The sequence below is a fragment of the Hydra viridissima genome, unplaced genomic scaffold (assembly GCF_058129835.1).
Source record: "Hydra viridissima isolate aposymbiotic clone 2 unplaced genomic scaffold, HvirCarnegie_v1 scaffold_12, whole genome shotgun sequence".
NCBI lineage: Eukaryota > Metazoa > Cnidaria > Hydrozoa > Anthoathecata > Hydridae > Hydra > Hydra viridissima.
This window is the reverse complement of record NW_028324311.1, coordinates 2306047-2333126: the sequence shown is the minus strand read 5'-3', so window position 1 is coordinate 2333126 and position 27080 is coordinate 2306047. Positions and strand designations below refer to the sequence as shown.

The following is a 27080-nucleotide window of genomic DNA, read 5'->3' as shown; positions in this document are numbered from 1 at the left end:
AATCACTATTTTTAATTTTTTTTTCATTATGTTTTATCATCTCATAACCTTTTTACTAAATAGGATGAATAAGACTTTGATTGTGCGTTTCTTCTTACTTCCTGTTTTTAACTTTTCCCCCTCCTCACAATAAGTATAGTTAACATCTCGAAATGAAAGTAATATTGCTACTTTTTGACGTTTTATTAATTTACTTACTCAAGTAGTTTAAGGCCAGTCTCAGTAAACTTCGGGTTTGTGTCGTTTATCTGAGGGTGACGTAAAATTGTGCCGTTCAGATCCCGCGGAATTTTTCTAAAAGTTAAAAATAAAGCGGTGACTAAAAAAGTCCGACAAGAAAGTTATCTAATTTTTTGAGTATATATCATGAGTTCATAACATGTTATGAATTAGTATATAATATAATGATTTATAACAAACCACATTATTTATTATTCAAATTTTGAATACTTACATATATATATATATATATATATGTTTATATATATAGATAGATAGATAGATAGATAGATAGATAGATAGATAGATAGATAGATAGATAGATAGATAGATAGATAGATAGATGCTATTAGAGAGTCCATTTCTGTAATTCTATCCGCCCAACTTTCTGATTGGTTGGTTTTGCTCAGCTGCGTTTGCACAACTTCACAAACTCTTCATGACATCGCATGATTTCGTTCGAGTTTGTGTAAATAAAACAAAAAAAATGAGGGTGAAAAAGAAAAATATATGCTTTATGTACGAACAACAACTGTGCAAACTTAGCGAATTAAAACCGAGGGTAAGCTAAGTATACAAAACCCACCAATCAGAAACGACTTTGTTTTAATAAAACAAAAATGACGGTGATTGAAACAAAAAAATATATGACTTAATTATTAGAAAACAACCGTGGTAAAATAACAAAAAAGAATGGTGTAAAGGAATCATTTTATCGAATGTGCGTTCTTGATCGGCACAAATTTTAACGCTTTCGTGTTTGTTTCGTTTTTATTTTCTCTTTTTTACTTATGCTGGTTTTCCTTCAGGTGTTCTTAGAAGTGAAAATGTCATCATCGAGGAATTTAAACGAAATCGAACAAGGTTTGTTTATGATTTTAAAAAATGCCGTACGTTAATTGAGAAATAAAATCACGAAAAACCTGTTCTTTTTGCAAAATCTTAATTTCAATATTTTCATCATTCTAACCGCTTTTTGTCATTTCATTCATTTTTTCGATTTCTTTTGTTAATTGTTACAGTTTATTCTTTGCTCATTGAGAAATTGTCTCGTTTTTTGTGAGTAGAGAATATTCTCTTTCGAAGTTTTCGATTTTTCTCTAAGAATCGAAATTAATCTTTATGATTTTATTTAAAGTCGGATTTTCTTCACCCATTTCTTTGATGAGTTTTTCCAAAAGAGGAGCGTAATTCGAATAAACGTCGTAACTCATGATTCAATGTGAAAGAAAACAGAAAACTGATGGTTAAACAAAAAATAGATAAAATATAAAATCAAACAAAGAAAAAGGTGAATCAATAATAGATATGTTATTTAGCAAAGAATAAATAAAAAAAAGGGGGGAACAAAGATCAAGTGATTTTACAAAGAAAGCGTTGTTGACAAGGAGCATACAAAAAGCGTGCATATCAAGAAAGACTTGTTAATAAGGAACAAACAAAAAAGCGCACAAAACAAAGAACTGGTGAATATGCAAAGAAAGCGATGTTAGTAAGGACCAAACAAAAAGCTGGCAAAATATGTAACAGGTATACTGCAGAGAAAGTGTTACTGACGAAGAACAAACTAAAAGCGTGCAAAAAGAAAATCATCTGCCATTAAAGAATAAAAATTCAAACAATGGCGACAAGTCATGAAAGATTAAAAGGTATAAAAGTTTTAAACTTATTATAACGATTTAAAAAAAGTTACTTATTAAAAGTTACTTATTATAAAGTTTTAAACTTATTATAACAGATTATCCAATCTTCTTACCTTAATCTTAACCCTAACCTAAGAAGTTCAACAATTGTTAATTTAGTTAGATAATTGTTAAACTTGTCTGTGGAACTAACACCTTGAAGATAATAAGTTAAAATTCAGTATTTCTTCTTAGATTGAATAATCATCAAGAAAAGAAGATGATAAGCATTTAAATTAGATAAATATCAATTTGTCTTCTTAAGTTAATGGCTGTCTAATGTAATTGCTTACCAATATTTTTTTATTCACGATTATAATTTTTATTCTCAGCAAACTTAATTTTTTTAAAGTAACAACCCGTTATTAGTTCTGTTTCTGTTCGACATTGATTCTGTATTTTAAAGACAGTGTTAAACTGTGAAGACTCCTAATCAAAAACCTTTTTCAAAACAAATAATAAAAAAAAAAAAAAAAAACAAAGCAGGTTTATCATTATCTACAGTTTTACTCAAATTTAAATGATTAAAGTTCTGATAATATTTTTCTCATGAAATTTAATAGTGGAAAGAATTACTCTCAACATTATGTGGAAGAATTTAGAAACATATTTTTTAATTGTTTTGTTTTTTTTTTTATTTTTTTTATAACTGATTTTAAATTTATGTGTTTATTTTATAAATTGTTTTACTTTTGTTATATACTGGTGTTATAATTTTCACTATATACTGTTTTTTTATACCACTCCTCAAAACTATTATTTAGCATGTAATTGTTTGAACTTAATGTTATTTGATCTAAAGTATACTTTTTTTATTCAAAAAAGTTTTTAAATTTTTTAATTACTAACAAGCAAACAAACAAAAAAAACAAAAGGTGCAAGAAGACGGTAACGATTTTAAAGAAGAAGAATATAACGAGGAATAACATTCGGAAAAAGAAAAATCTGTTGAGGAATTGAGATAGAAATATGATTTATTTTTTATAGAAGTCGAAGAAACATTCAAAGAAAGAGAGTGTTTTAAAAGAAACAAAAGGTGAATTCCAAATGTATTTGAATGCTTTAAGCGAATTTCTCGGAAATTGCGAAACGTGGAAAAAAGAAGAGAAAGAAAAGAGTTATCGTGGAAATATCTCTCAAAAAAGATTAAATATTTAAAAATTCTTAAGAAAATTCTTTTAATTTTCTTGTTTTTTTTTTGGAAAAACGTTTATTTTATCGAAACAAAATCTTTTAGCTGTTGAATCTGATTGGAAACGTTCGAAAAAAATAAGTCTATGCGAAAACTGTGGTTGAGATCTTCGATTCGTGTACGAAAAATGCTTGTAATTATTATTGTTTAGAAAAAAATTTCAACGTTGGTGAATGCCAAATGGTGTAGAAAAAAAATGCTAAGACAATTATTACGAATGCAAAAACGTGTTTGGTTTTGATGTAATGTTGATAGTTGTAATCTGGATATTGTTAATAAAAGATGATGTTATTATTATTATTATTATTATTTTTTTAGATAAACATAACAATAAACATGGCGAATCACGAAGACAGTATTTGAAAATGATCGACAAAAGAATCGAAACATTCCTCAAAATGGAGAATGAACACAAGAAAACGTTGAAGCGTTATCGAAAGATCATTGAAGAAATAGAAAAAGGTAACAAAATCTTGCAGTGTAATTATTGTAACGATAAAAATCGAATCTGATAAAATCCTTAAATTGAAGTATGATAATTTGATCGCGAGCATTGTTTTCTTGAAAGCGAGAAGCGAGAATTTGTTTGATGTAGGATTTAAAGTCGATTTTCTTTTTATATTTTTCCAAGAAATTGAAAAAAAAGCGAAGTAAAACAAGCGCACTTTCCTTCACACAAAATGGTATTGCGATCTTGAAAAGGTAAATCGTTGTAAGTAATGGTGATATTTTGGATGTTATTTTCTATCAAATAATATTTGATGAACTGCAAAAAATAATAAAATTGCGTGTTTTTATTTTCAATCGTTGCATGGTGGCATTAGTTTTGTTGTAGTTGAGTGAGTTGACACTCAACTACAACAAAAAAATGTGGAGTTTGTAGTAATAAAACTCGCGTTTTCAAAAACTACTCCGAAATCCAAAAAGAAAAGAGGAATTCATTCTTCAGAACTTTGATTTCCAAAACTATCTAAGCAAAACAATTTATCTTTACTTAGGGTGGCAAATAATTTAGCCGGGACAGTGCTATATTTTTACAAAATGTCCTGTTACATATATTTAACCTCATTTGTCACGCATTTTTTATTTATTTAGTACAAATTTCACTTTTTAATCTATGATGAAAGTTTAAACGTTTTTTTTAAAAACAAGTTTGCAATTTATGATGCAGTCGAATATCTTTTGAATTTCGACTTTCGTCGTATTATCTTACCCTGTGTTGAAAGTTTTTTAAAGTGACTAGAAATTATTTATTTTCATATTTAAATTTATATCTTTGATTCCTAAATAAGATTGATATATTAAACTAGTTATATTAAATAAGAGTAAGTAAAAAATATACAAATAAGAGTAAGTAAAAAAAATACAACTAAATTTGAATTTATTAAAAAAGTGGTTGGAAACGACTGTAAAGCATATTGTAATTTATGTTTCGCAGAGTTTTTCGTTAAATTTGGAGGTCGAAGTGATATTGTTCAACATATTGATACTAAAAAGTATAAGTCGTCAATTGCTGCTGGATCATCAAACAGGAAAGTAAATGAACACTTCAAAAAAAAAAGATGCATCAAATAATGATCTTAAAATTGCTGCTAAAGAAGCACACTTTGCGTATCACACGTTCTAATGATTGTACTTCAGAATTAGTACGAAATTCTTTTGAAAAAAAGCTTACACTTTGAAAAACTAAAGCTGTTGTCATAACACAAGTAATTGCACCGTTTAGTGATGTGACAACAAAAATTGAACTAGAAAAGGCTAACTTTATAGCTCTTGTAATAGATACTTCCATTCATAAGAGCATCAAAATATTGCCTGTAATTGCAAGTTTCTTTAATTCCAGCCATTGGTGTTTTTAACAAAAAAGTTTCTCCCCAAACAATTTCAAATGAACAGTCTATAACCATTTCTAATTTAATTTTAGAACTAATTAAAAAACAAAATTTAAAGGAAAAAGTAGTTGCATTCACAGCAGACAATGCAAATTTGAATTTTGGTAGAGTCAATCTAAATGGTGTCAATAATGTCTGGCGTAAGCTTCAAAACAATTTAAAAAGAAAAGTTATTGGAAATGGATGTACGGCTCATATAGCGCATAATGCTTCAAATGCAGGATGTGATACGCTTGATATTGATTTTGAAGCAATTGTTGTTAAAATTTATAATCATTTTAATATTTAGACAGAGAGAACAGAAAAATTCCAACAGTTTTGTGATGAAGTTCATTCATATTATAAACCATAGTCAAACCATTGAAGCACCCCCTTTTTATCACTTCAAACTGCAATTTTCCATTTAATTGAGTCTTACAATCCTTCGAAGGATTACTTTACATCGTTAACAAAGTGTACACCAGTTATCAAATCTTGTTATGACAGCAGTGAAAATAAATTTTGGATGTTATTTATATCAAATCAGTTTAACAATTTCAATGGTTCATTGCTAAGAAAAGATATGGGAAGAAGTTTAATAATATTACTAAAGTTGATTTGCTATTTGATGAAAATAGCTTAATGCGTGATTATGTTATACAAAATTTATCAATCTAGTAAACTTAAAAACCTTCACCAGAAAGCATTTGGGTTAATATTTTCATAAATTTTAGAGAAAATTCAACACCTTTAACAAAATTAGCAGACTTTGTATTTTGTTTGGCTGGCTCATCAGAAGAAATTGAGAGATTGTTTTCGATAGTTAATTAGTTCTGGGATGGTAACAAAAATCGATTTGATATTGAGGCAATTGATTAATTGACAACTATTAAATACAATTCTAACGTAAAATGCTAACATTTTTTTAATCTAGTTAAGGATGTTTCTTTCCTTAATAATGTTTTTTCAAATGAAAAATATTCAAAATAAAAGTAAATTTATTTTTAAAACTTGATATTTTTTACGCATGTATACGCAAAAAAAAAATTTAATTAGTCAAATCTTGTTGCATTAGTGAAAATATGCTGTGTTATTGGTAGATATTTTTAAAAAGGTTGCTCAACATTTTCAGATAAAATTTATTTCTTAATGAATGACAAAAGTTCATTTAAGTAAAAAATATTGAGATTGCATAACCTTATATTTTTACTTGATATTTTAAAAAAAAATCTTATAGTAATTACTGAATTTTTCAGCCATTAAATTGAATTTTAAACTAAACAAATAAAAAATTTGTTTCATTACATTGTTTTCATTATATTTGTGTCATTATATTTTTATTTGTTTCATTATTTATTTGTTTGTTTAAGCCTCTGCTTAAGCAAACCAATTGCCAATTCATCGAAATATATACTAAAGTCAATTGAGAATATAAAGTAATATCAAACTGAGACAAAAAAAATTTTTTTTTCTCTTTATCTGGTTTTGACAAGGCTATGTGTGTGTTTCCCTCGTCAAAATTATGCCTTTGCCACAGCAATCTTAGTTTTTAGTTAGGTAGTTTTGAGACAGTTATTGAGAAATAACTACGTATAATTCGATTAAACAGTCATTTTATTGACAATAAATGCATATTAAAAGCCTCAATTAAAATTAGAAAGGCTGTTGTGAAATAAATGATGATTATAATGTTGATGATGATGAAGGTAAATGCACTTATGATTAATAAATAAATTCTTTTATTATATATTCTTTTGATTGAGTTAAATCATATTTTTTGATAGAATTAAACTTTTTTTTGCGTATACATGCATCAGTAAACATAATTAAAAGAGAGTTTTAATACTGGAAATCAAATTTTCAGGTAAATTAAGCTCTTCACATTTTGGACATAGTATTTCATTGAGTTGGTTAACCTTTATATTCTCCACGAGACAGAAAAAGCAAAATAAGTGTTCACATTTTTTTAGAGTAGCTGGTTATTTTTGTATTTTACCACATAAATTACCCTGGCAAAGCTGTAAATGAGGATTGAATTCATTTTTTAATTCTTTTTATTTCAATATCTATTTCCGAGTCATGCGCTGTCACAATGCTTTTTTTAATAATAGCAATTATGAAAAATGACCACACTTTTGTACTAATACCTGGGCGAACAATAAACTTTTTATTTTGTTTCAGTGATTAAGTAGCATATAAACTTTTACTGAGTTTTTCTACAAGCTGACAACAATAGCGATCATCACAATGAGTTTTCCAGTTCATATTTAAAAGAAGTATTGTTGGTTTAATTTTTTTGATCACATTCTTTATAATATCATTACGTTTTTGACAAATTTTAGATGGTTGAACATTCTCTAAATCTGAACACATGACATGGAATACCTTTTCATTTTTATTTTCTTAAATTATTCCAATAGGATACTTTTTTTTCCAACCAAATATCCACAGATCTTGTAAATAAGATTCAACTTTTTATGATGGATTTTCATCTAAAAATAATAAAAAGTTTTGGATAGTTTTTTAAAATAACCATCAAACTTGCCTCCACATGCATTACGGAGTGTTTATATTAATGCCTCACAAACGATATCAATAAAATGTTATCAATTTAGGACAATGGTTAGATGTAAATTTCGAACATCAACAAAAATTTAATGCTAAGATTTTTTATAAGTAATAAAAAGTTAAAAGATTCATATAAATAAAAGTAGAAATACTTTAAGCTTTACCGCTTAAAAAAAAAGTAAGAAGACATCCTAATTTGTAAACAAATCAAGGTAAAAGTTTTTTTTAGTTAGATCCTCTTCAATCATAAAATAATATTCCCCTTTAATTTTACTTCCTTCCTAACAAAATTAAGTTACTGATGCACTACAAACAGCCTAAAAGCTGGTTACCAACGAAGGCAGATTTAAAAAACGCGATAAGTAATAAAAATTTGGTCATTAAATAAAAGTTTATTTTGTAACGAAGGTGCGTAGTCATTTAAGAAGTTCTAAAATTTTAATAATCCTACTGCTTTTGCGCACAATAGCTTGTCGTTCATTAACAGAGTTTAAACGACCGTGGTTGCGAAAGAAAAGAATCATTGAAGGTTTTGTCGGTTGCCATTTTGCTTTTGCAATGATACTTTTTTCTTTTTTGATGATTGAAACACACAATAAACAAAGAAAAATAAACCATTGAAAAGAATAAAAAAGATAGATTTGAAGATAAACGGAAACGGCAAGCAACGGATCTTCAAAGAAAACAAGATTATATAATGCGAAACAAATTTTAACAAATACAAAAAAGCTTTCCTTATAAGGATCTTAACGACGACAACAAACGAATCGATTTTCGAATAGGAGTTTTAAAAAAATGGAAAAAAAAGATTTTTTTGAAAAACGTTAAAAATTTGAAATTTTGCAAACGAAAAACATCTTTCAAATACGCACACAACACAACGAACAGAAGACAGAAACGTGTGGGAAAAAGTATTATCAAGTGGATGCTCACAAAAAAACCTTGAGCGAAGTATTTATTTCTTTAGGACAAAGATGACAATGGTGGTTGATGGATATTGAAGCGATGCAAACGAAGAAAGATCATGCTTGCATACGTGGGAAACAAGTCTCCACCACCTCGGTAAGTCAACACTCTTCCACTCACTTCTTTCATTTTTTTGTGTTATACCCCGATTTAAATAGTTTTTTTTTGGTAATCCTCGTAATTGCTCAAGTAACGGTCTTTGTTGTTCAATGTGATGGGTTGCAAATTTTCTCTGCAAGTGTTAAATATTTTTTTGGTGACGGTATGTTCGACGAAATAACAATGCGTGGGGGCGTAAAAGTTGTTGTCTTGATCTTTGGTGGTGAACACTTTGACTATATTGAAAACGTCGTCTCTGTTCCAAAATGATTTGGTTTGCGTCGAAGTTTTGCTAAAGGTCTCTCGATCGATATTTTTCGATATTCTTCAATAGCAAAGCATGCTAATCGGCAAAGATTTGAGAATTCTTTTCTTTTCTCTGATGACTCATCCAACTTTGTTGTATTTCTATTGCGCTTTTCTTCTTTTCTGTCTCGCAAGAAGATCTTGGATTCTTAAAACTGTCGCTTATTCACTTTTTTCGTCGAGTTAAATGGGAGTGAAATCGCTGTACAAATATGGAGCCGAATTGATGACGTCTTGAAAGTCTTTGAGATAAACGTCTTCTTTTTTTTTACCGCAAGCTGTTCGCTCATTTGCAAACGTCTGACGATTATTTTTAAAGTGTAAATAGCTCTTTCGATAAGCGTGTCCCAATTTGCTGGAAAAATGAACGACGTCTTTTTCTCGACGAAATTTTCAAAACAAAGCGTTGAAAACCACTCCCCTTCAATCTGTTTGGAGGTGAATACGTTTGTCGAAGATTCTGTCGATCGATTCGAAGACGCTTTTAAAGGCTCTTGTGACGATGGGATGTTTTATGTTCAAACAACTTCGCATGTAGATTTTTATGGAAACGCCGTCGATCATCACCAAACAGTACAACGGTTTAAAGATTTTTTTGTCAACGTTGAAAATTTTCATGTATGCCAGATCGGAGTGAAAATTCGTTTCGTAAGGACAGGGATTTTTAGGCACTTTGCTCTTGTCAAATTCCGTTTAGAATTGAATCTTTTTGATCGTCGATAAAGCTTTGAGCATGTATTTGGGGGAAAAAAATTCGCTTTGCTTACTATGAAAATTGCGTAACAGATCAAGCAGCTTTTAATCGGTCTCTTTTTTTTATTTGGTTTTTCTCAGTCAGATAGTGGTAAATCTTGTCTCGTAGACCGGCCAATGCGGAAAGTCTGCTTTTGATGTCGGCCTTCCATTTCTCGATCACTGATATCAAAATATAACTGGACAGCGTATTCAATTGTCTTTTTCAAAAAAATTTGAAGACAAAGTTGGCCTCCCAAGATGGGGGCAGTGTGCTAAAAGGTTGATAACATATCTGTATGGTGAGCGGATTGGTGTCTACTTACAATTTTGACAAATTTTATATTTTCAATTTTTGCAGCAAGATAGCAGATATGTACATGCTGCATGAACTATTAGCTGAGTGTTGTACACACAACTCAGGAGTTCCTTCTAGGATTATTTAAAACATAAATCTAATTGATGGATATAGTATTTAATAAGAATATTAAATACAAAATAATATTTTTCAATTTATATTATTTTACTTATATATTATTATTTGTAATATTCCAACTCTCAATAATTGAGTCAATTGTTATTGACTTATTATTCAGAACTTATGAAGGGATTTTTTTGATAACGTATATTTTGTATGTTAGCAAACATTATTAACATGTATCTTATCAAAAAATGTATGATAAATAAATTCACAATAAACTATCTGCATTAAATGTTGGCATCCATTAGTACTTTCTTATCGTTTTGAACAAACCAGTTTTTTAAAATTTAAAGACAGAGGAGGTTTAAATAAGCCAACCAAAAGTGTTGTTATCATATGCGAAGAACCTGAAAGATGTTTCCAAAGGTTGCTTGCCTCAATAAATGGCAACCTTCCTAATGAAATAGAAATTCAAAATGCCATTTCGAGTGCTATTTTGAGATCAGTTGATTACTCAAAAATATTTAATGAACAAGCTTCTCATATGTTTGACTTAGCTATAACTGATAACCATTTACTTGACTGATTAAGCTTATTTCAGAAAACTATGCAAAAATACGTCTTTATCACCTGGGTAAAAAAAAAACTGCCAAAATAACTGGAAAAAATTTAGGAAGCAATTAACAGAACTTATCCTATTCAAAAACCAATCAAAAATATTTTTATATGATATATATACATATATATATATATATATATATATATATATATATATATATATATATATATATATATATATATAACTCTAGAAAGAACCTCTGAGTTGTGTGTAATCACAGTGCTCAGCTAATAGTTCATGCAGCATTTATAATTTTGTAGTGCCTATCTGATAAACTAATGCCTATAAAATATTTTATCTCAAAAATAAAATCAGCTGCCTACCATGCTGTTGTATTATTAACCGTTTCTAGCACACAACGTTGGATAGTTAAGAACTAAAAGGTACATAAGTTATATAAAAAATGCTAACTATTTGATATTTTAGATTTCTGCACCAGCAAACAAATACTTTTTCTTTACTATGATTAAAAACTAAACTTTAGCAAATTTAAATTAAAATTTGTACTTAGTTTTACTGAGAATTTTTATTTTATTATATTTATTCTAAAAAACGAAAAACAGAAAGTTTATATAGAACAACTTATTGTAAGAATATGTTTTGTTAAATAAAAAAATATTTATACTTGAATTTTATGTAAATGTGTAATAATCCGTTATTTTTATGAAACAAATTTAATGTTAAACAAAAAAAAAATTTATTAGAAATATACATATTTATCAATATTTGAGCGTAAGATATAAAACTTGATTATCATCAGTTTCTTAGTTTTCATACCACCATTCCTTAATTCCGCCGCCATCTTGGGAGGCCAAAACTGGCTTTAAGAAACTTCCCGTAAACGCTGTCCACCCGACAAGAAAATTTAACGTGGGCCATATATGGCAAATGCATGTTAACCATATATTTCCCACTCTCCTTTATGGGATGGCGCTGATGCGTCCCATATGTGGCTTTAATGTTTATAGCAATAAAACCACACTAAATAAGAACAAATGCCACTCTTAATTTGTGCGCAAAAGTTCAAATGGCCCACGCGTGGGAAGCATTTGCTAGCCATATCATTACCACACTTCTTAATGGGATGACTTTAGTGCGGGCCATATGTGGGTTTAATGCTTATAGCACTAAAACCACACTAAATAAGAAAGAAAGCCACACCTTATCTTTCGCAAAGGTTCATCTGGCCCACGTGTGGGAAGTATATATTAGCCATATATTTACCACTACTCATTATGGGATGGCGTTGGAGTGGCTCACGTGTGGCAATAGTACTTATATCGCTCAAAACCACTTTCAGAACGAAAGTACACTAACTTTTTACATGAAATCTGATATATATATATATATATATATATATATATATATATATATATATATATATATATATATATATATATATATATGAAAAATAATATGCTTCTTGCTTTTTGTTATAAATTTATTTACAAACATTTTATTTATTTACAATAACTTTTCATTAAATTTATTTATTCATTCTTCTCTCGATGCATACGTCTACCACCACGATCTGCTGAGTTATGCAGTGAAGCGGTGATGGCTTCATTGACATCTTTGTCTGTAGCATTTTTGCAATGCCTTCAAACAGCAACTAAAATCAGTTTATTATTATTTATTATTTCGATTATACAAAAAATTAATTAATTTATTAAGGGTTAATGTCAACTTTATCAATAAGTACTTGTACTTGACAAACGGTTAACTCTAACGGAATAGCTACTTTGCTTACTTGCAATAAATTTTACAAAAGCCTCAATTGAATATTTGTTTGAGCGTTTCCCAGTACGACAACAACTCATCTGTAACTCATCAGTCATGAAAACATTCAAAATGTTTCGTACCGTATCAGATATATACTTTCCACCTGCTGTTGCTAGCCAGTTAATCTACATTCAGAAAAAGAAAGTAAACAATTTAAAAGTACACAAAGGTGTATAAACACATACATAAATATATATAAGTGATTACTAAAAAATAAAATTTATATATGAATTCAAATTATATAAAAAATTGTATTATCTAAAAAAAGGTTAAATATTCGAATTTTTAATTTTTCAATGGATGCAACCGGAGTTTTTATTAAAAAGTTTTTCAATAATATTTAAGTACAACTTGCAAAAAGTGAGGCCATTTCTTCATCCTGGCATTGCAACAAAACAGCATCTAACTCTTCTATGCTGCTTGATTTCGTAAATAAACTTTCTTCAGTATGACCAATTGGCATACGCTCTATCAAATGTTTAATCTCTTTTGTCGCAGACGTTACAGATTTTACTAAATCTAATCAAATCGAACTGTTATAAGTATTTAAAAGATAGACAAATTAATATATGTACTTTAAAAGATTTTTCACCTTTAAGTAAATTTTCAATGGAGGACAATCGGTATTCAATTGACTGTGTGATTGGTGTAAGGGTGTCAGTGGAATTTTTGGTGTATGGCATTGGCAAGAACTCCTGATATAATTTTAAAAAAAAATTCTACTTTAATTACATTTATGCATATTTAAATTTAATGATCTTCAATTATAATTATTCTACTTAACAGCAAACTTATAATTACTAAAATAAAATTTACAAAAATCTTACTGAAGGTAAATTTATTTCATCAGGATCATTTAGTAATGACACAAAGCTTTGACTAGATTTTCCTTGGTGTTGCATCTCTCGAAAAACATTCTAATCATATATCAAAATTAAATGTCTAATAATAACATTAACAAATTTTAACTTAAAGTATTGCTATCAAGCAACATGTTTAATACTTACAGCATGATGTGGTATTTGCAGTAATGGTTGGCTACCTGGTGTTGATGTCTAAAATATTTTATGCTAATTATTAAAATCTAGTAAAACTCTATCTAATTTAAGAAAATAAAAATTTGTTGATTGTAATCAACAAGAGTAAGCCATGTTTAAATAAATATTTTCGTTTCCACATTTAAAATAATTATTTAACATTTTTTTCATTAACGTAAGCAAGTTAATGAAAAAAACTTGTTTTTAATAAAGTCACTTTATAAGCTTACAGAAATGACAGCCTGCTGAAGAGATGTAGGCATGTTGAAATCAGAATCATCTTCACTAGACATATTGCCATGAATTTGAGAAGCAAATAATGAAGGGGATAATCGTTTTGATGTTGTTTTCCTACGACATGAATTACCTTCATATTCTGAAGCAAGATCACTTGTTTCTTCAGATATTTTTAACTTTTCTAATGCTCTTTCCTCACAGTCTGTAACAAAGTAGTCAAAGTAGTACAAAGTAACAAAAATGTGAGTTGATTGTGCATTAAAGTAATATTAATAAACCAGGTATAATTTAAACGCACACACACACACAAACACACATATGTGTGTTTTTACCTGCAGTAGATAAAATTCGTATTTTGTATCTTTCCCAATCTTTATTGGGAATCTGTCTCTTCCGGCGCATTCCTTTTAATGAAGTCATGCTACATTTTGGCCACATACACTCGCTGTTTCCATTAAGCCATTCCTTTGGAACATACTCCACAGTATTGTCGTTAAGGAAATGAACAATATAAAACATATCTTTACACTGTAAAAAATATAAATAATATAAACTATTTGTGCATATTATAAAAAACTCTAGGAATTAGGAAAGATAATTTCAGTAAATATCGTTTTGGGCTGGCACAATATTTACAGGGTATTTGCCACCCTGATGACACTATGCTTACAATAGAATTACCATAATTCAATAAAAAAAATTTTGCATAAGTAATAGTAGTAAAATAACTATATAAATTCCCAATACTTGCTAGGACTATAGCAATATAAATTAACAATATCAAGTAAATAAAAAATAGGTAAAACAACTCATACTTTTCTATATATAATTATTTCATAAAAAATATCTTTATTACATAGATATAAAATTCATAAGAATGCCTATAAAAAAAATAACACTAAAAAACTCATAAAAAAATTAAACATCTTTTACGCAACTGATATAAATTGGTTATACAACTAATTATGTAACAAACTGTTTTTTAAAATTAAATACAAAATTTAAAAACTAGATAAAAGTCATTTTTCAAGATTTAAATTGAAGACTATAAGTGCTAAAAGTACAAATGTCTTCAATTGTTAAACAGTTCAAAATTTGATGCTGTTCAAAAACTAATAGTTTATATAAATAATTCTGGTATTTTGATCAATAACTAAACAATTTATTAGAAGCAAATGGAATAATGTAAAATATACTATTCTCACAAGGAATACACACACATTTGTTAATTATTGAAACATTGCATACATTACTATTTGAGTGTTTATACAAACCTATATGCATAAATGAAGAAGGATATGGATGGGAATACACGTCTTCATATAAAGTCATTACATTTCCATTACACACAACATCGGTAACAAACGAAGTAACACATACTATTCCAGAAGAGGTGAGATATATATTGTCTGGTGAATGTGTAGATAAGTAAAATAAGTTATTGCAAGATGGCGATAATGTTTTGAAAATTGAACTTCTAATTACATTATTGATGCACTGTTTGAGGCAATTGGTGTTGGAATTAATGGTCTTTTTAATATGCCTTAATTTATTCTCAAAAGGAAATGATGACCAAAAGTCAAGTGGACCAAGGTTTTTTACAAACTCATCTAAATGTAAAAGACAATGAATGTTATACACTAAATTACCTTTACCATAATGATCTGCAAACGTAGTAACAAATTTCTTCAAACACCAGGAAATGTTATCCATAATTGGTAAAAAATCTGATCCAAGCATATTGAATGCTGCAAAATGGAGAAGCATAGTATGAGCATAAACACTGGGATGCAGAAAAGATCTCATGACTAATGGTGCCAAATAAATAAAAAAAGTTCTAAATTCAGTTGCTTTCCATCGGTCCATCTCAACCAATGGTCTCACTTTTCTGTGTTTAAATTCTTTAGGCATGTGTTTCCCATTTTCAACGATCTTATTCGATAAAGCAACTCGATTAGACGGTGGTATGCGAAATGAACCTTTGTACACACATGTTGAAGAAACCCATAAAAACAAAAGTTTTCTGAACACACCTTCACATAACAGATGCATGTACTCAGCTGGCACACAAGTAACAGGAGGTACAATACTACCAATTGCCGTCATTTCCTTTTGGTGATCTTTTTCTTGAAAATTCAAAAACTGTTGATCAGTTCGAGCAGGAGCAATCATGATTATCAAAAACAACCTTTCCATTAATATAGCTACCAGTTTAACTGCAATACTCACACCCATTGTAACCATTAAAATACTTTATACACTTTATAAATGCTCTTGCCGGAGCATCACTTACAATACAAAAAGCTCTAATAAGATACCTCTGTCCTGAAACTAAAATTGGGTATTTTAAATTGTTCAAGTTTTCTACAATCCCTGAAAAATATTTATTCAGGTCATTCGGTTTATTTGTGCCAAAATAAAGAGATACAATGAAAGGCTCAAGGCAAGTACTTTCATTAACTTTTGCTAAAATAGGCCAAAATGATTTAGAGCAGGATTTGAATAATTGCATCCCATCGATATTAAATGTTAACGTGATAAGTGTAGAATGAAAATGAGTAGCTTCAGCGCAAAGTAAATTATATCGATCTGAACTTATCCTAAAGCTTTGCAAACCAGATTCTATATACCTAATAAGTTCAGTTTCTAGGCCAAAGTGAACAAATTCTCCACTACCCATCTTTGAGATATTCAAATGGGTCGAAGAACATTTTAAAAGTGTTTTACATGATTTAGGTAACTCCGGATGTTTTGTTATAAGAATTTTTAACAAATCATCCAATGCTTTATTTTCAACATTGTATTGAATTGCCCAAACACGAATTTCCTCTAAAAGTGACTTATTTTTAATTTCTTCTGAGCTTGTATCTAAGATACTTTCAAAAGAACGATAACTACCAAGGTTATACTATTATTGCTACTTGCTTCTAACGAAGAACTCTTGGGCTCTTCTTGATCGTAACTAACAACAACCTCATGAATTGCAGCATCTTCCTGAGCTTTTTTGTAAAAAGTATCAACTTCTTCATTAATGACAAGCCTTTTTTTCTCCTTTGACAGCCCACTCCATTTTTTATCCTTTAAGAAATAATGATACAGAAGTTATTAAAAATAAATTGTATTTTAAATGTATTTTATACTAAAAAAATGTAAATAAATATGAGTATATATATATACATAATATACATATAAATGTATATATACAATGTATATATATATATATGCAATGTATATATATATATGTATATATATATATATATATATATATATATATATATATATATATATATATATATATATATATATATATATATATATATATATATATATATATATATATATATATATATAATTATAGATCAACCTAAAGTCGACAAATTACGGTTTAATTTAGTACCTCAGGTCGACAGTTTTCTTAAGTCGACAATTTTGATGTCGACTTTACGATACACATAATATTATGGTCAATGCGTTTTTTAATAGGTTATAAATCTTAGGTCTATTTATTGCTGTGGAGCAACATTTTCTTCGCCATATAAGTTTTTTGGCGCTACTGCAGTTTCTCCCCCCCCTTTTTTTATTTTTGATTATGATAGAGAATTTTATGCTGATTCAGAAAAATATAAAAACATGGACCTGAAAATCAACGGAAAGTGCTCTATTTCGAAGTCAAAGTTGAAAAAAATCCCACTAAAAACCCTAATATTCGCCATTTTGAGAATATTAAGTTAATGATTTTTTAGCTGACAAAGCAATAAATTTATAGCATGGTTTTTACATTAAAAAAAGTCGTTAAAGTATGTTTATCTCGCGCAATTTTTTGTGGCAATGAAAATAGCCGTTTTTTGATTTATTAGAGAATAAACTATATTGCAAGTAATGTACTTTTGTAATGAATTTTAAAAAAGAATTCAAAATTTTAGTTTCCTAAAAGAAGAACTTTTGAAACTTAATTCATAGTTGTTTTATCACGTGTAAAATTTAGAAAATGTCACCTTTAAACCGTTTTTTTTAATAAAAAAAACCAGCGTACAATACAATAATAATTATTCATCAATTTTTTTACATTCCCACATTCTAAGTTCAACTTTTATTTGAAATCTTCCATTAATTTCATTTCGTTTATTACACTTTCCTTATAACACTTTAAAATAGTAATGCGAAGGCTGATGGAAACCAGGTTTTTTTATTGCGCAATGTAACGGTAATTAACTTTTGTCAAAAATGAAAGCGTTTTGAAAAAAAATGGCGAATATTAGGGTTTTTAGTGGGATTTTTTTCAACTTTGACTTCGAAATAGAGCACTTTCCGTTGATTTTCAGGTCCATGTTTTTATATTTTTCTGAATCAGCATAAAATTCTCTATCATAATCAAAAATAAAAAAAGGGGGGGGAGAAACTGCAGTAGCGCCAGTTTTTTTATGTTTAATAATGAGAATGAAGGTTAATCAGCAATTGTCTTTTTCTTCTTGTATATCTATCGAATTTGCGTCAGGTAGACACGGTGTTTGGAATTAGCCGTTCGGTCGACAGTAACTTCATTTGTTTTTTTTAATTAGTTATTATGAATATATTAACGACTTTACGTCTCTATAATGTTTCTACAATAACAATCTATAAAGTTAGTTTAGTGTAATTAACCAGGGATAAATTATGTTAAAGTATTTCAAAATATAAAAAATATACAATTGCATTTTACCTTGTTTTCTCCATTACGCTCTTTTCGCGGAATAATTGCAAGCCGGCTGAAAAGTGAATTATGGCGGCTAGGCCAAAGCGTGGCCTGACAAATAAAAACTCTTTAATCGAATATTACCTTGGGTCTGGAAAAGATCCAGGTGGTATCAAAGTTGTTTTGATAAATTCAGTTATAGGTTTGTCATTTTATTTGGTTTTCAATCATTTCTTTTTTATTAGCTATATTTTCAGTAGTATTTTGCTATAATTTATCAAGTAAATACAAAGTCGTGAATTTGTAGTAAAATTTAAAATTTATTATACTTTTTTATAATTTAGGGTATGGAGTAATATCAACAAAAAGGTTTAGGAAAGGAGACTTTCTTTTAGAATATGCAGGTGGGTGATGAGATGTTTAATCAAATCTAGCAGAAAATCATTTTTTTAAAAACAACTTCTTAAATATAAATGCATAATCAGAAATGCCTTTACATAGTTTAGACTATTTAAATTACTTAGGAGAAAAGATTTCTGAAAGTGAAGCACTCAAAAGAGAGGAAAAATACAAGAGTAATAGAATCGGTTGCTTCATCTATTACAATGTAATGGGAAGCAATGGGAAATTTTGGTCAGTATCTTTTTGTGAAGAAGTCTACACTATGATGTTCTGTATGTTAACCTTTTTGAAGTAAATGGCATCTTGACCTTTTTCTTGGTTACATCTCTGTAATTTTTATTTTAGTATTGATGCTACTTATTCTTTGCAAGCTGGAAGGTATGAATATCCAAAGGCAATGAAACTTTATTTCTAGATAAATTTGATGAATATAAAGCTGTTAATTGTCTAAATAGTTTTTTTGTAATCATATACTGCTTTCTTAATTTTTAAAGCACCTCAATAAGCTGATGCTTGTGTTCTAGTTTATATCTTCTAAAGGGTTTTAATGGAAAATTTGGTTTCCTTAAGATATGTGAATGATTCACCATTTAAATATTCAAATGCAGTAATGAAGCGTTATGTTTCAAATCAATCATCATATTTGGCACTTTACGCAGTTAAAGACATTGATATAGGCACAGAAATAAGGTTGGTTATTTTAATGCTTATTCTTGCACGCTTCCTTAACCCTAATAATTATGTAAAACTTATCTAAAATCTGAATTTCAAGAATAATATTAAAATTGATACTTTGGCAACTAAATCTGTCAAATTTTAATGAATTGTTTAGTGATAAGAACCTAATTTTATCTAATTAATGCTCACAAAACCATTTATCGAGTTTTACATTTTATAATTACATGATTTTCTATATTCCTTCTTACTCTTTAAATGCTGTAGCATTAAAACTTAAAATATGGATTTTATCTTTCTTCTGCAAAATCTCTAAAGAAAAAAAAATTGTTTGTTTCAAAACCATACTTTTAATAAATAGATATGATTATGGAGATGATCCAGAAGAAATGCCATGGCGCAATATGGTAAAGAATTATTTTGTACATTATTAATTGTAATTAATGTTAAGCACTGCAAGTCAATTACTAGAGGGATTGTATTAAAATTGTCCTATTATTTTTAGGTCATCTGCTTTACAAAAATCTAAAGAAATACATAAAGAACTTAACAAAATTTTTTTCTTTGTTTATTTCTCTAACTAAACACTAAAATAGGCACTTAGAAAATATTTCTTTAACTGTATGATTCCAAATCTCCCTTAAAATCAATGTATACTCTATTTTCCTACTTAAAGTCAACACAACTTTCCATCACTGATACAATTTTTCTTTTCAATTGTATGATAATAAAATCTACTTTAAGTAGGCAGACAGCTTACTAAGTCAAGTAAGAATATTTTGTGATTAAATTTCTCTGCCTAAAGTCAACACCACTTTCTTTCACTGATAAGTTCTTCTTTTCTTTGTATGATAATAAAATGTACCTTAAGTAGACACACAGTTTGCTAAGTCTAGTGAGAATGTTTTGCATTTGTATTTCTCTGCCTAAAGTCAACACCACTTTCTTTCACTGATACAGCTTGTCTTTTCTATTGTATGATATCAAAGTCTACTTTAGTTAGACTCACAGTTTTCAATTTCTTGTTAGAATGTTTTGCATATATATTTCTCTGCCTAATGTCAACACCACTTTCTTTCACTGATTAGTTTTTCTCTTCTTTGTATGATAATAAAATCTACTTTAAGTAGACACACAGCTCACTAAGTCAAGTAGGAATATTTTGTGTTTATATTTCTCTGCCTAAAGTCAACACCACATTCTTTCACTGATATGTTTGTCTTTTCTTTGTATGATAATAAAATGTACCTTAAGTAGACACACAGTTTGCTAAGTCTAGTGAGAATGTTTTGCATTTGTATTTCTCTGCCTTAAGTCAACACAACTTTCCTTTACTGATGCAGCTTGTCTTTTCTATTGTATGATATCAAAGTCTAATTTAGTAAAACTCACAGTTTTCAATTTCTTGTTAGAATGTTTTGCATATATATTTCTCTGCCTAATGTCAACACCACTTTCTTTCACTGATTAGTTTTTCTCTTCTTTGTATGATAATAAAATGTACCTTAAGTAGACACACAGTTTGCTAAGTCTAGTGAGAATGTTTTGCATTTGTATTTCTCTGCCTTAAGTCAACACAACTTTCCTTCACTGATGCAGCTTGTCTTTTCTATTGTATGATATCAAAGTCTACTTTAGTAAAAGTCACAGTTTTCAATTTCTTGTTAGAATGTTTTGCATATATATTTCTCTACTTTAATGCAACCCTCTTTTTCAACACTGATACAGTTTGTCTTCTCTATTTCATGATATCAACATTTTCATTATGTAGACACAATTTACAATTTCTATTGAGTATCTTTTGCATATATATTTCTCTATTCTAACTCGAAACTATTTTCAAACACTGATTTAGTTTGTTTTTGCTATTGTATGGTATTAAAATTTACCTTAGATGAAAATTTGTCAGTTTAATAATGAAGATGTTTTTTATCAACTTATCTTTTGTCTTGTCTTTTTAGGTTGAAAATCTGCAACCATTTGTTTTGTACTGAGGTAGTTTCTTTTGGTTCATATATAAATATATGGGTTGTAAATGATTTTTCTTTTGGGCTTGTTTTAGTTATTTGATTTTCTTTAGTTTTTGAATGATTAAAGATGGTCTTTTTATTTAATACCTTGTGTTAATTATTAGTTAATATTTCAAATTAATTAGTATTATATTTGTTTCATTTCGGTTTTGAAGTTAAATTTATATCAGATGTTAATTTATTTTTAAAAAATATTTTAATTAGAATGAAAATGTTATTGCTGCTCCAAATTCGTCTGCTGTTGATTTTTCTGTTTTGAGTTCAACCAAGGTACTTTAGTTTCACTTCTTATATTTTCTTGGAGAAAGTATAAAAGATAGTTTGAAATGTTTAATTTTGATTGTTCTTAAAAACTATCAATGTTACTTAACTTTTAGTTGTTTTTTGGATTCTTATTAGTTGTTAAAAATTTTTTGCATTAATGTTTATCCTAACAAGGTGGAAAATGAACAGGCAGTCACTGGTTCATCTAAAGACTCCAAAAAAATTGAGGTATTAGTTTTTAAATTATATAACAGTCACACAGATTTATAATTTTTAATTTTGTATGAGAAATTTATTTTTTCAGTTAATAATATTTATAATATAATTTGAGATTGGAGTGGAATGCACATTACACACCTGGTAATATAACCAGGTGTGTAATGTGCATTCCACTCCAATCTCAAAAGTCACTAAAGGATTAAAGGTATTGAATTGAAGTTTTATAAATGATTTATCTTCAATATTTTGAACTTATAATTGATTTTTATGTGTTTGTTTTCACTAAAAGATGGAAGATGATGGTCTTCTTTTTTCTGATGTGGAAGATTCAGATGAAGAAATTTCTTACAGTGAAATCCTTTAGAATTGTTCTCTTTTGTTACAATCTCCTTATTATGGTACTTTGCTATTTTTTTTTTTTTTTTTATGTAAGTGTTTAAAATTGTGAAATTTTATATTTCTTTTTAAAGTTTGCTTTAATTGTTTAAATTTATTTAGGAAATCATCTTTGTTTTTTATGTAAATATAATCTACTTATAAATAATAGTCAGAATTACTATAATTTAAAGAAATTAAGTTGATAAATAAATATTTTTCTTGTGCTGTTTTTTATATTTTCATTTATTGTTTTAATTATTTTTGATTCAGACAACAGTGGATCCAAGAAAACTGTACTTTTTGGAGAGAAGGTTATTTTGTATATATTTATAACTTTATCTTGCAGAATGTTAATTCATCAAGGGAAAAATTAAATTTAATGCTTTTTTGTACAATATGTAAAAGTAGCAGGTTTATTTATTGATAATAAATTTGCCTGTAGTGTGTTAATAATGCATCCAGGGTTGGGTTTGAATTTTCATTTTTTTAGTATTCCACAGATTTATCGCCTACGCTATTTTCTGAGACTGATTCTATTAATGAAATAAGTTTGATGAATGATTCAGCTATTGGATTAGAAGATGCTCTTGATGTAGTTGAAACAGATGATGATATGGTTGGTGGTAGCCTTAATGAAAGCAAAGAAGTCAGTTTTAGTGCTAAAAAGAAAATTCACAGACCATGTCCATTTTGTGAGGATGGTAAACTTCAAAGTGCTTTAACGCGCCACCTAAAACTAGTCCACAAAGATGAGCCAGCTATAATAAAGGCTTTATCTCTTCCAAAAAGGGAGCAAGTTGAAGCATTTGGTTTACTTCGGAAAAAAGGAATTTTTAATCATAATTTGATGGAAATGAAAAAAGATGATCCAAAATTTATTCGAGAGAGAAAAGCTCTTGATGGTGATGCTGATGCTGAGAATCTTGTGATTTGTGCTGTATGTAAGGGTTGTTATGCAAAACCATATAAGGCTAGGCACCAAATTCATTGTGGTCGAGATAATGGCCAAGTTATGATTCCACTAATGCCAATGGAAACATTGGTAAGGATTGATGGTTTAGAAAATGACTTTAAGGCAGTCATAAATAAGATGATCCAGGACGATATATCAGCATTGGCTAAAAGTGATCCTATCATAATTATGATAGGTGCACGTATATATAAAGCTAATAAGTGTAAAAAAGAGAAAAAGTTTGAAGTGGAGAAGCGTGTTAGAGGAACTATGAGGCAACTTGCTCGACTTTATATGACATTTAAAAAGTCACTGGGTTCATCAAGTGATGCATCAGATATGTTTAAAAAAGAGAACATTAGTCATTTAAATAATGCTATACGTGAACTAACTGAAGATTCAAATGGAATGAAGTCTGGTTTAAAAGTTCATTTGCAAAATGTTATTAAACAAGTTGCTAATATGGTACAAGTTCATTTTATGGTGGAATCTCGAAACAATGAAGCTGAGATGGTTAGAGATTTTATATCAATATTTGCTATAATTCAGCATGAACTTTTTGGGGATGCCTTATACCAAATTCACCAAAAAAGAAACAAATCAACAAGAAAACCGGCAAACTTACCTGATGAACAAGCACTGAAAATATTACAAAATTACTTGAATAAGATAGTAGACAGTGGTTTTTTTTCCCTAAGATTTCCAAGTTCTGTGTTTGTGGATGTGAGAGATGCTGCATGTACAAGATTAACAATTTTTAATGGTCGTCGAGGTGGTGAACCAGCTAGGCTATTTATTTACCAATGGAAAGAAGCTGTTGCTGGGACATGGGTGGGAGAAGCAGCTAGAAGGTCATACATAGATGAAATATCAACTGGGAATCGAATAACTTTTCAGGAAGGGAAAGGAAATAAGCTAGTGCCTGTTTTTTTTCCTCCAGACCTAGTACCTTCAATGGAATTTTTAAGCTCAGCAGAAGCAAGAAAAGATTCTGGAATAGCTCCTCAAAATCAATACTTGTTTGCATCTACAAAAGGAAGTGATAGTCATGTTTCAGGCTGGCATGTGTTAGTGTCTTGTTGCAAAAAAGCTAATGTAGATGGCAAACTTACTGGTACTATGAATAGGCATAGAGTATCTTCTTTGATTGGAGCTCTTGGTTTATCAGAATCAAATCAACAGCTTGTGTTTGACCACTTTGGACACAGTGGTGATGTGAACAAAAACATATATCAAGTGCCCCAAGCAGAACAACAATTAAGAGCAACAGGTCAGCTTCCATTCTAATTTTTTATTGCTGTTAAATACCATGTTTGCTTAAACAGTTCATTTTTCCTCCCGTTTTGTACTAAGCAAACATGATATTTTTTATAAATTGTGTTTTTTAATTTCTAAATGTGTTTTTTTAATGTCTAAATGTGTTTGTTTTTTTTAAACGGATTTTTGTTACTAATTTTTTTGCAGGTAATTTTTGCTAATTTTAATTTTTTTTTTTTTTGCAGGTCAGCTTCTTAAAGCAATTGACCAGGGTCTGTCTGGTTCATACAGTTCCCAAAGTCATGATTTAGTAAAAGGAAAAATATCAACCTCTTTGATTTCAGATTTAAAGCCAATTAAATCAAAAGAAGCTAGGAGGAAAAGTATGTAAATATCTAAGAAATATATCTTTCTATCATACTTTTTTTGACTTAATCATTTTACATAGTAGATAAATGTTTTAAACTGAATGGAATCAATATATCCTAGTATAAATTTAAAGTTCTTTACTTGGAATTCTTCCTTGCATTACATATTGGAAATATGTTAAAGTATTATTGTGCAAACATATTGGATGATAAATAATTGTCAAGAATGATGGTTTAATCTGTCAAAATTAAAGGAAATCTCCGAAACAAACCCTCTAATGGGGAAAAAAAAAAAAATTAGAAAATATACATTAGCTAGAATGTATCATGAATTGTAGTATATTGTTATTGGAGTACCTTTTTGTGAAAGATAATAAAACAAGATATGAAATTTTTTAAAAATGATTTCTGATTTTACTTTTGCTCACAAATTAAAAAAAAAAATTGGTGGAACATTTAGAGGTTGTTTATCCCCAAAGTTTTGAGTATAAACTCTTCTCATTGCTATTTTTCTGTTACAGCTAACAAATTTTGACTTAAGTTTGATCTAAAAACTTTTTTCTAAGGATATGTTAGTTCATCCAACACTGATGAGGAGGAGGATGAATTGGATCATGAAGACGATAATGTTAAATGTAAAAGTGACAAATCTGGTAACTTATGCATTAAATCAATGAGATCTAATTTTGTTAAATAATGTTACTTATGTAAATAAAATATTTTAATGTAGAATGGTTTAAAATGTTTTTATCAATTTTTTTAAACAATGACTCTTTTAAAATAGCTATAACATGATTAACAGTTTGTTTACTTTGAAGTTTTACATCTAATTTTTTTTTTTTTTTTTTTTTTTTTGCAATTAGCAAGAATTTATTTCCAATGGACTGAAAACCAAAAAGAATTGTTTGAAGCTACCTTTGGGAGCTACATAGCTCGCGATAAAGGATTTCCGAGTATGTTTTTTTATTTGATCGTAGATTTTTCATGAGCATATTTTAAAATAAATTTAGAGTTAACTTTTTTGTTTTTAATTAGTTATGTAGAACTTGCACTGAGTGATTCAAGTCCTTTTAATAAGACATGCAGAGTTTTAAACTGTCCTATTTTCTTAAATCTCAATTAGGGAAAGGGGTTCGGTTACTATGTATCTAATTGTTAATTTTTTATTCTCATGAGAATTTTATTTTGCTATGACAAAATAACCACATTTAATAAAATTAAATCAATTTATTAAATAACGATTACTTTGCTTTCCTTTATTATTAATAACTATTGTTATTTATAGCTAAATTAATATCACTAAAATACTAATTATTAATACCTTTAAAATACAAGTAATAGTTATTATTTGTATAAATTCCATTAATATTTTTCCTTGAATTTCTTAACATTAATGAACAAAGTGCCTTTAGGCGTTTAAATCTAAAATGTTAATGAGCACTGCAGTAAACATCTATGCAAATATCAGGGGGTGTTTGAGTATGCAAAATTGTTCTAAGAATGTTTGAAAGACATTTGATTGCCTGTTTTATATTTTAAAAAGTAAGTTTCAACTATTAGAAGCAAACAGTAAAAAATGCATTAAGCATTTTTGACAGCAATAACAACTTTTTAAAAAAATTACCAAATAGTATGAAAACCAGTACTTTAAATATGCGATTTTTTTAGATTCCCTTAAATGGTTTATGTAAAATTAAAAACGTGAATATTTTGTTTATGTTTTTGTTTTTAGGGGGGGGGGGGGTTACAAATCGGGATAAATAAATCCGTTATGGTCGGCAGATGAAAAGTTTTTTTTACTTTAAACCTGAAAAAGGATTCTTCTTCTTCCTCGTAAAAAATTTAGGGGAGTTTTTTTTTTTTTTTATTAAAAACGAAGGCTCCGTGTTTTAAAAAAATTATACAAATTATAAATAGCGATTTTGTGGGATATAGTGTAACACAAGAGTTCTTATTTGATTATTTCTGATGCGATTAATATTGTAACATAAAAATCCGAAACATGTACAATTGAGACCTCAAATATACGACACCGTATACGAGATCGTTTATGGGAAAAATAACTCTTTGTTAAACGGTCATGTACAACAGTGAAGACGTGTGTCATACATGTCATTAACCGTTTGCACTCC

At 28.5% G+C, this 27080-nt stretch overlaps 1 protein-coding gene, 1 long non-coding RNA gene and 2 pseudogenes across 4 annotated transcripts in view; 2 read left to right on the top strand and 2 right to left on the bottom strand.

Annotated features, from left to right (window-relative positions):
* Positions 1 to 1230: 1230 nt before the first annotated feature.
* On the top strand, positions 1231 to 8146 carry LOC149880722 (uncharacterized). Of its 2 annotated transcripts, XR_016445406.1 has the most exons (3): positions 1231 to 1868; positions 3412 to 3555; positions 3725 to 8146. It is a non-coding gene; the product is annotated as an uncharacterized LOC149880722 (long non-coding RNA). The 2 variants fall into 2 exon arrangements; XR_016445407.1 differs by lacking the exons at positions 3412 to 3555; positions 3725 to 8146 and adding an exon at positions 2754 to 3274.
* A 3949-nt stretch (positions 8147 to 12095) lies between these two features.
* Positions 12096 to 14387, bottom strand: LOC145201588 (uncharacterized; annotated as a pseudogene). Its single transcript, XR_016445408.1, has 8 exons — positions 14064 to 14387; positions 13725 to 13933; positions 13465 to 13512; positions 13285 to 13374; positions 13050 to 13152; positions 12813 to 12976; positions 12426 to 12582; positions 12096 to 12287 (listed from the first exon to the last, which is right to left on the bottom strand). The product of XR_016445408.1 is annotated as an uncharacterized LOC145201588 (transcript).
* A 366-nt stretch (positions 14388 to 14753) lies between these two features.
* Positions 14754 to 16818, bottom strand: LOC149880721 (uncharacterized; annotated as a pseudogene).
* Positions 16819 to 17403: 585 nt separating this feature from the next.
* Positions 17404 to 27080, top strand: part of LOC149880720 (uncharacterized) — a 10045-nt gene continuing 368 nt past the window's right edge. Inside the window, exons 1-15 of the mRNA XM_090067868.1 lie at positions 17404 to 18605; positions 18748 to 18807; positions 18928 to 19036; positions 19151 to 19183; positions 19376 to 19495; positions 19842 to 19887; positions 21442 to 21468; positions 21715 to 21780; positions 21910 to 22002; positions 22283 to 22343; positions 22642 to 22682; positions 22862 to 24593; positions 24826 to 24963; positions 25515 to 25601; positions 25812 to 25901. Coding sequence (XP_089923994.1) covers positions 18491 to 18605; positions 18748 to 18807; positions 18928 to 19036; positions 19151 to 19183; positions 19376 to 19495; positions 19842 to 19887; positions 21442 to 21468; positions 21715 to 21780; positions 21910 to 22002; positions 22283 to 22343; positions 22642 to 22682; positions 22862 to 24593; positions 24826 to 24963; positions 25515 to 25601; positions 25812 to 25901 — 2818 coding nt within the window. The 5' untranslated portion in view covers positions 17404 to 18490. The remainder of the gene's footprint in view (positions 18606 to 18747; positions 18808 to 18927; positions 19037 to 19150; positions 19184 to 19375; positions 19496 to 19841; positions 19888 to 21441; positions 21469 to 21714; positions 21781 to 21909; positions 22003 to 22282; positions 22344 to 22641; positions 22683 to 22861; positions 24594 to 24825; positions 24964 to 25514; positions 25602 to 25811; positions 25902 to 27080) is intronic.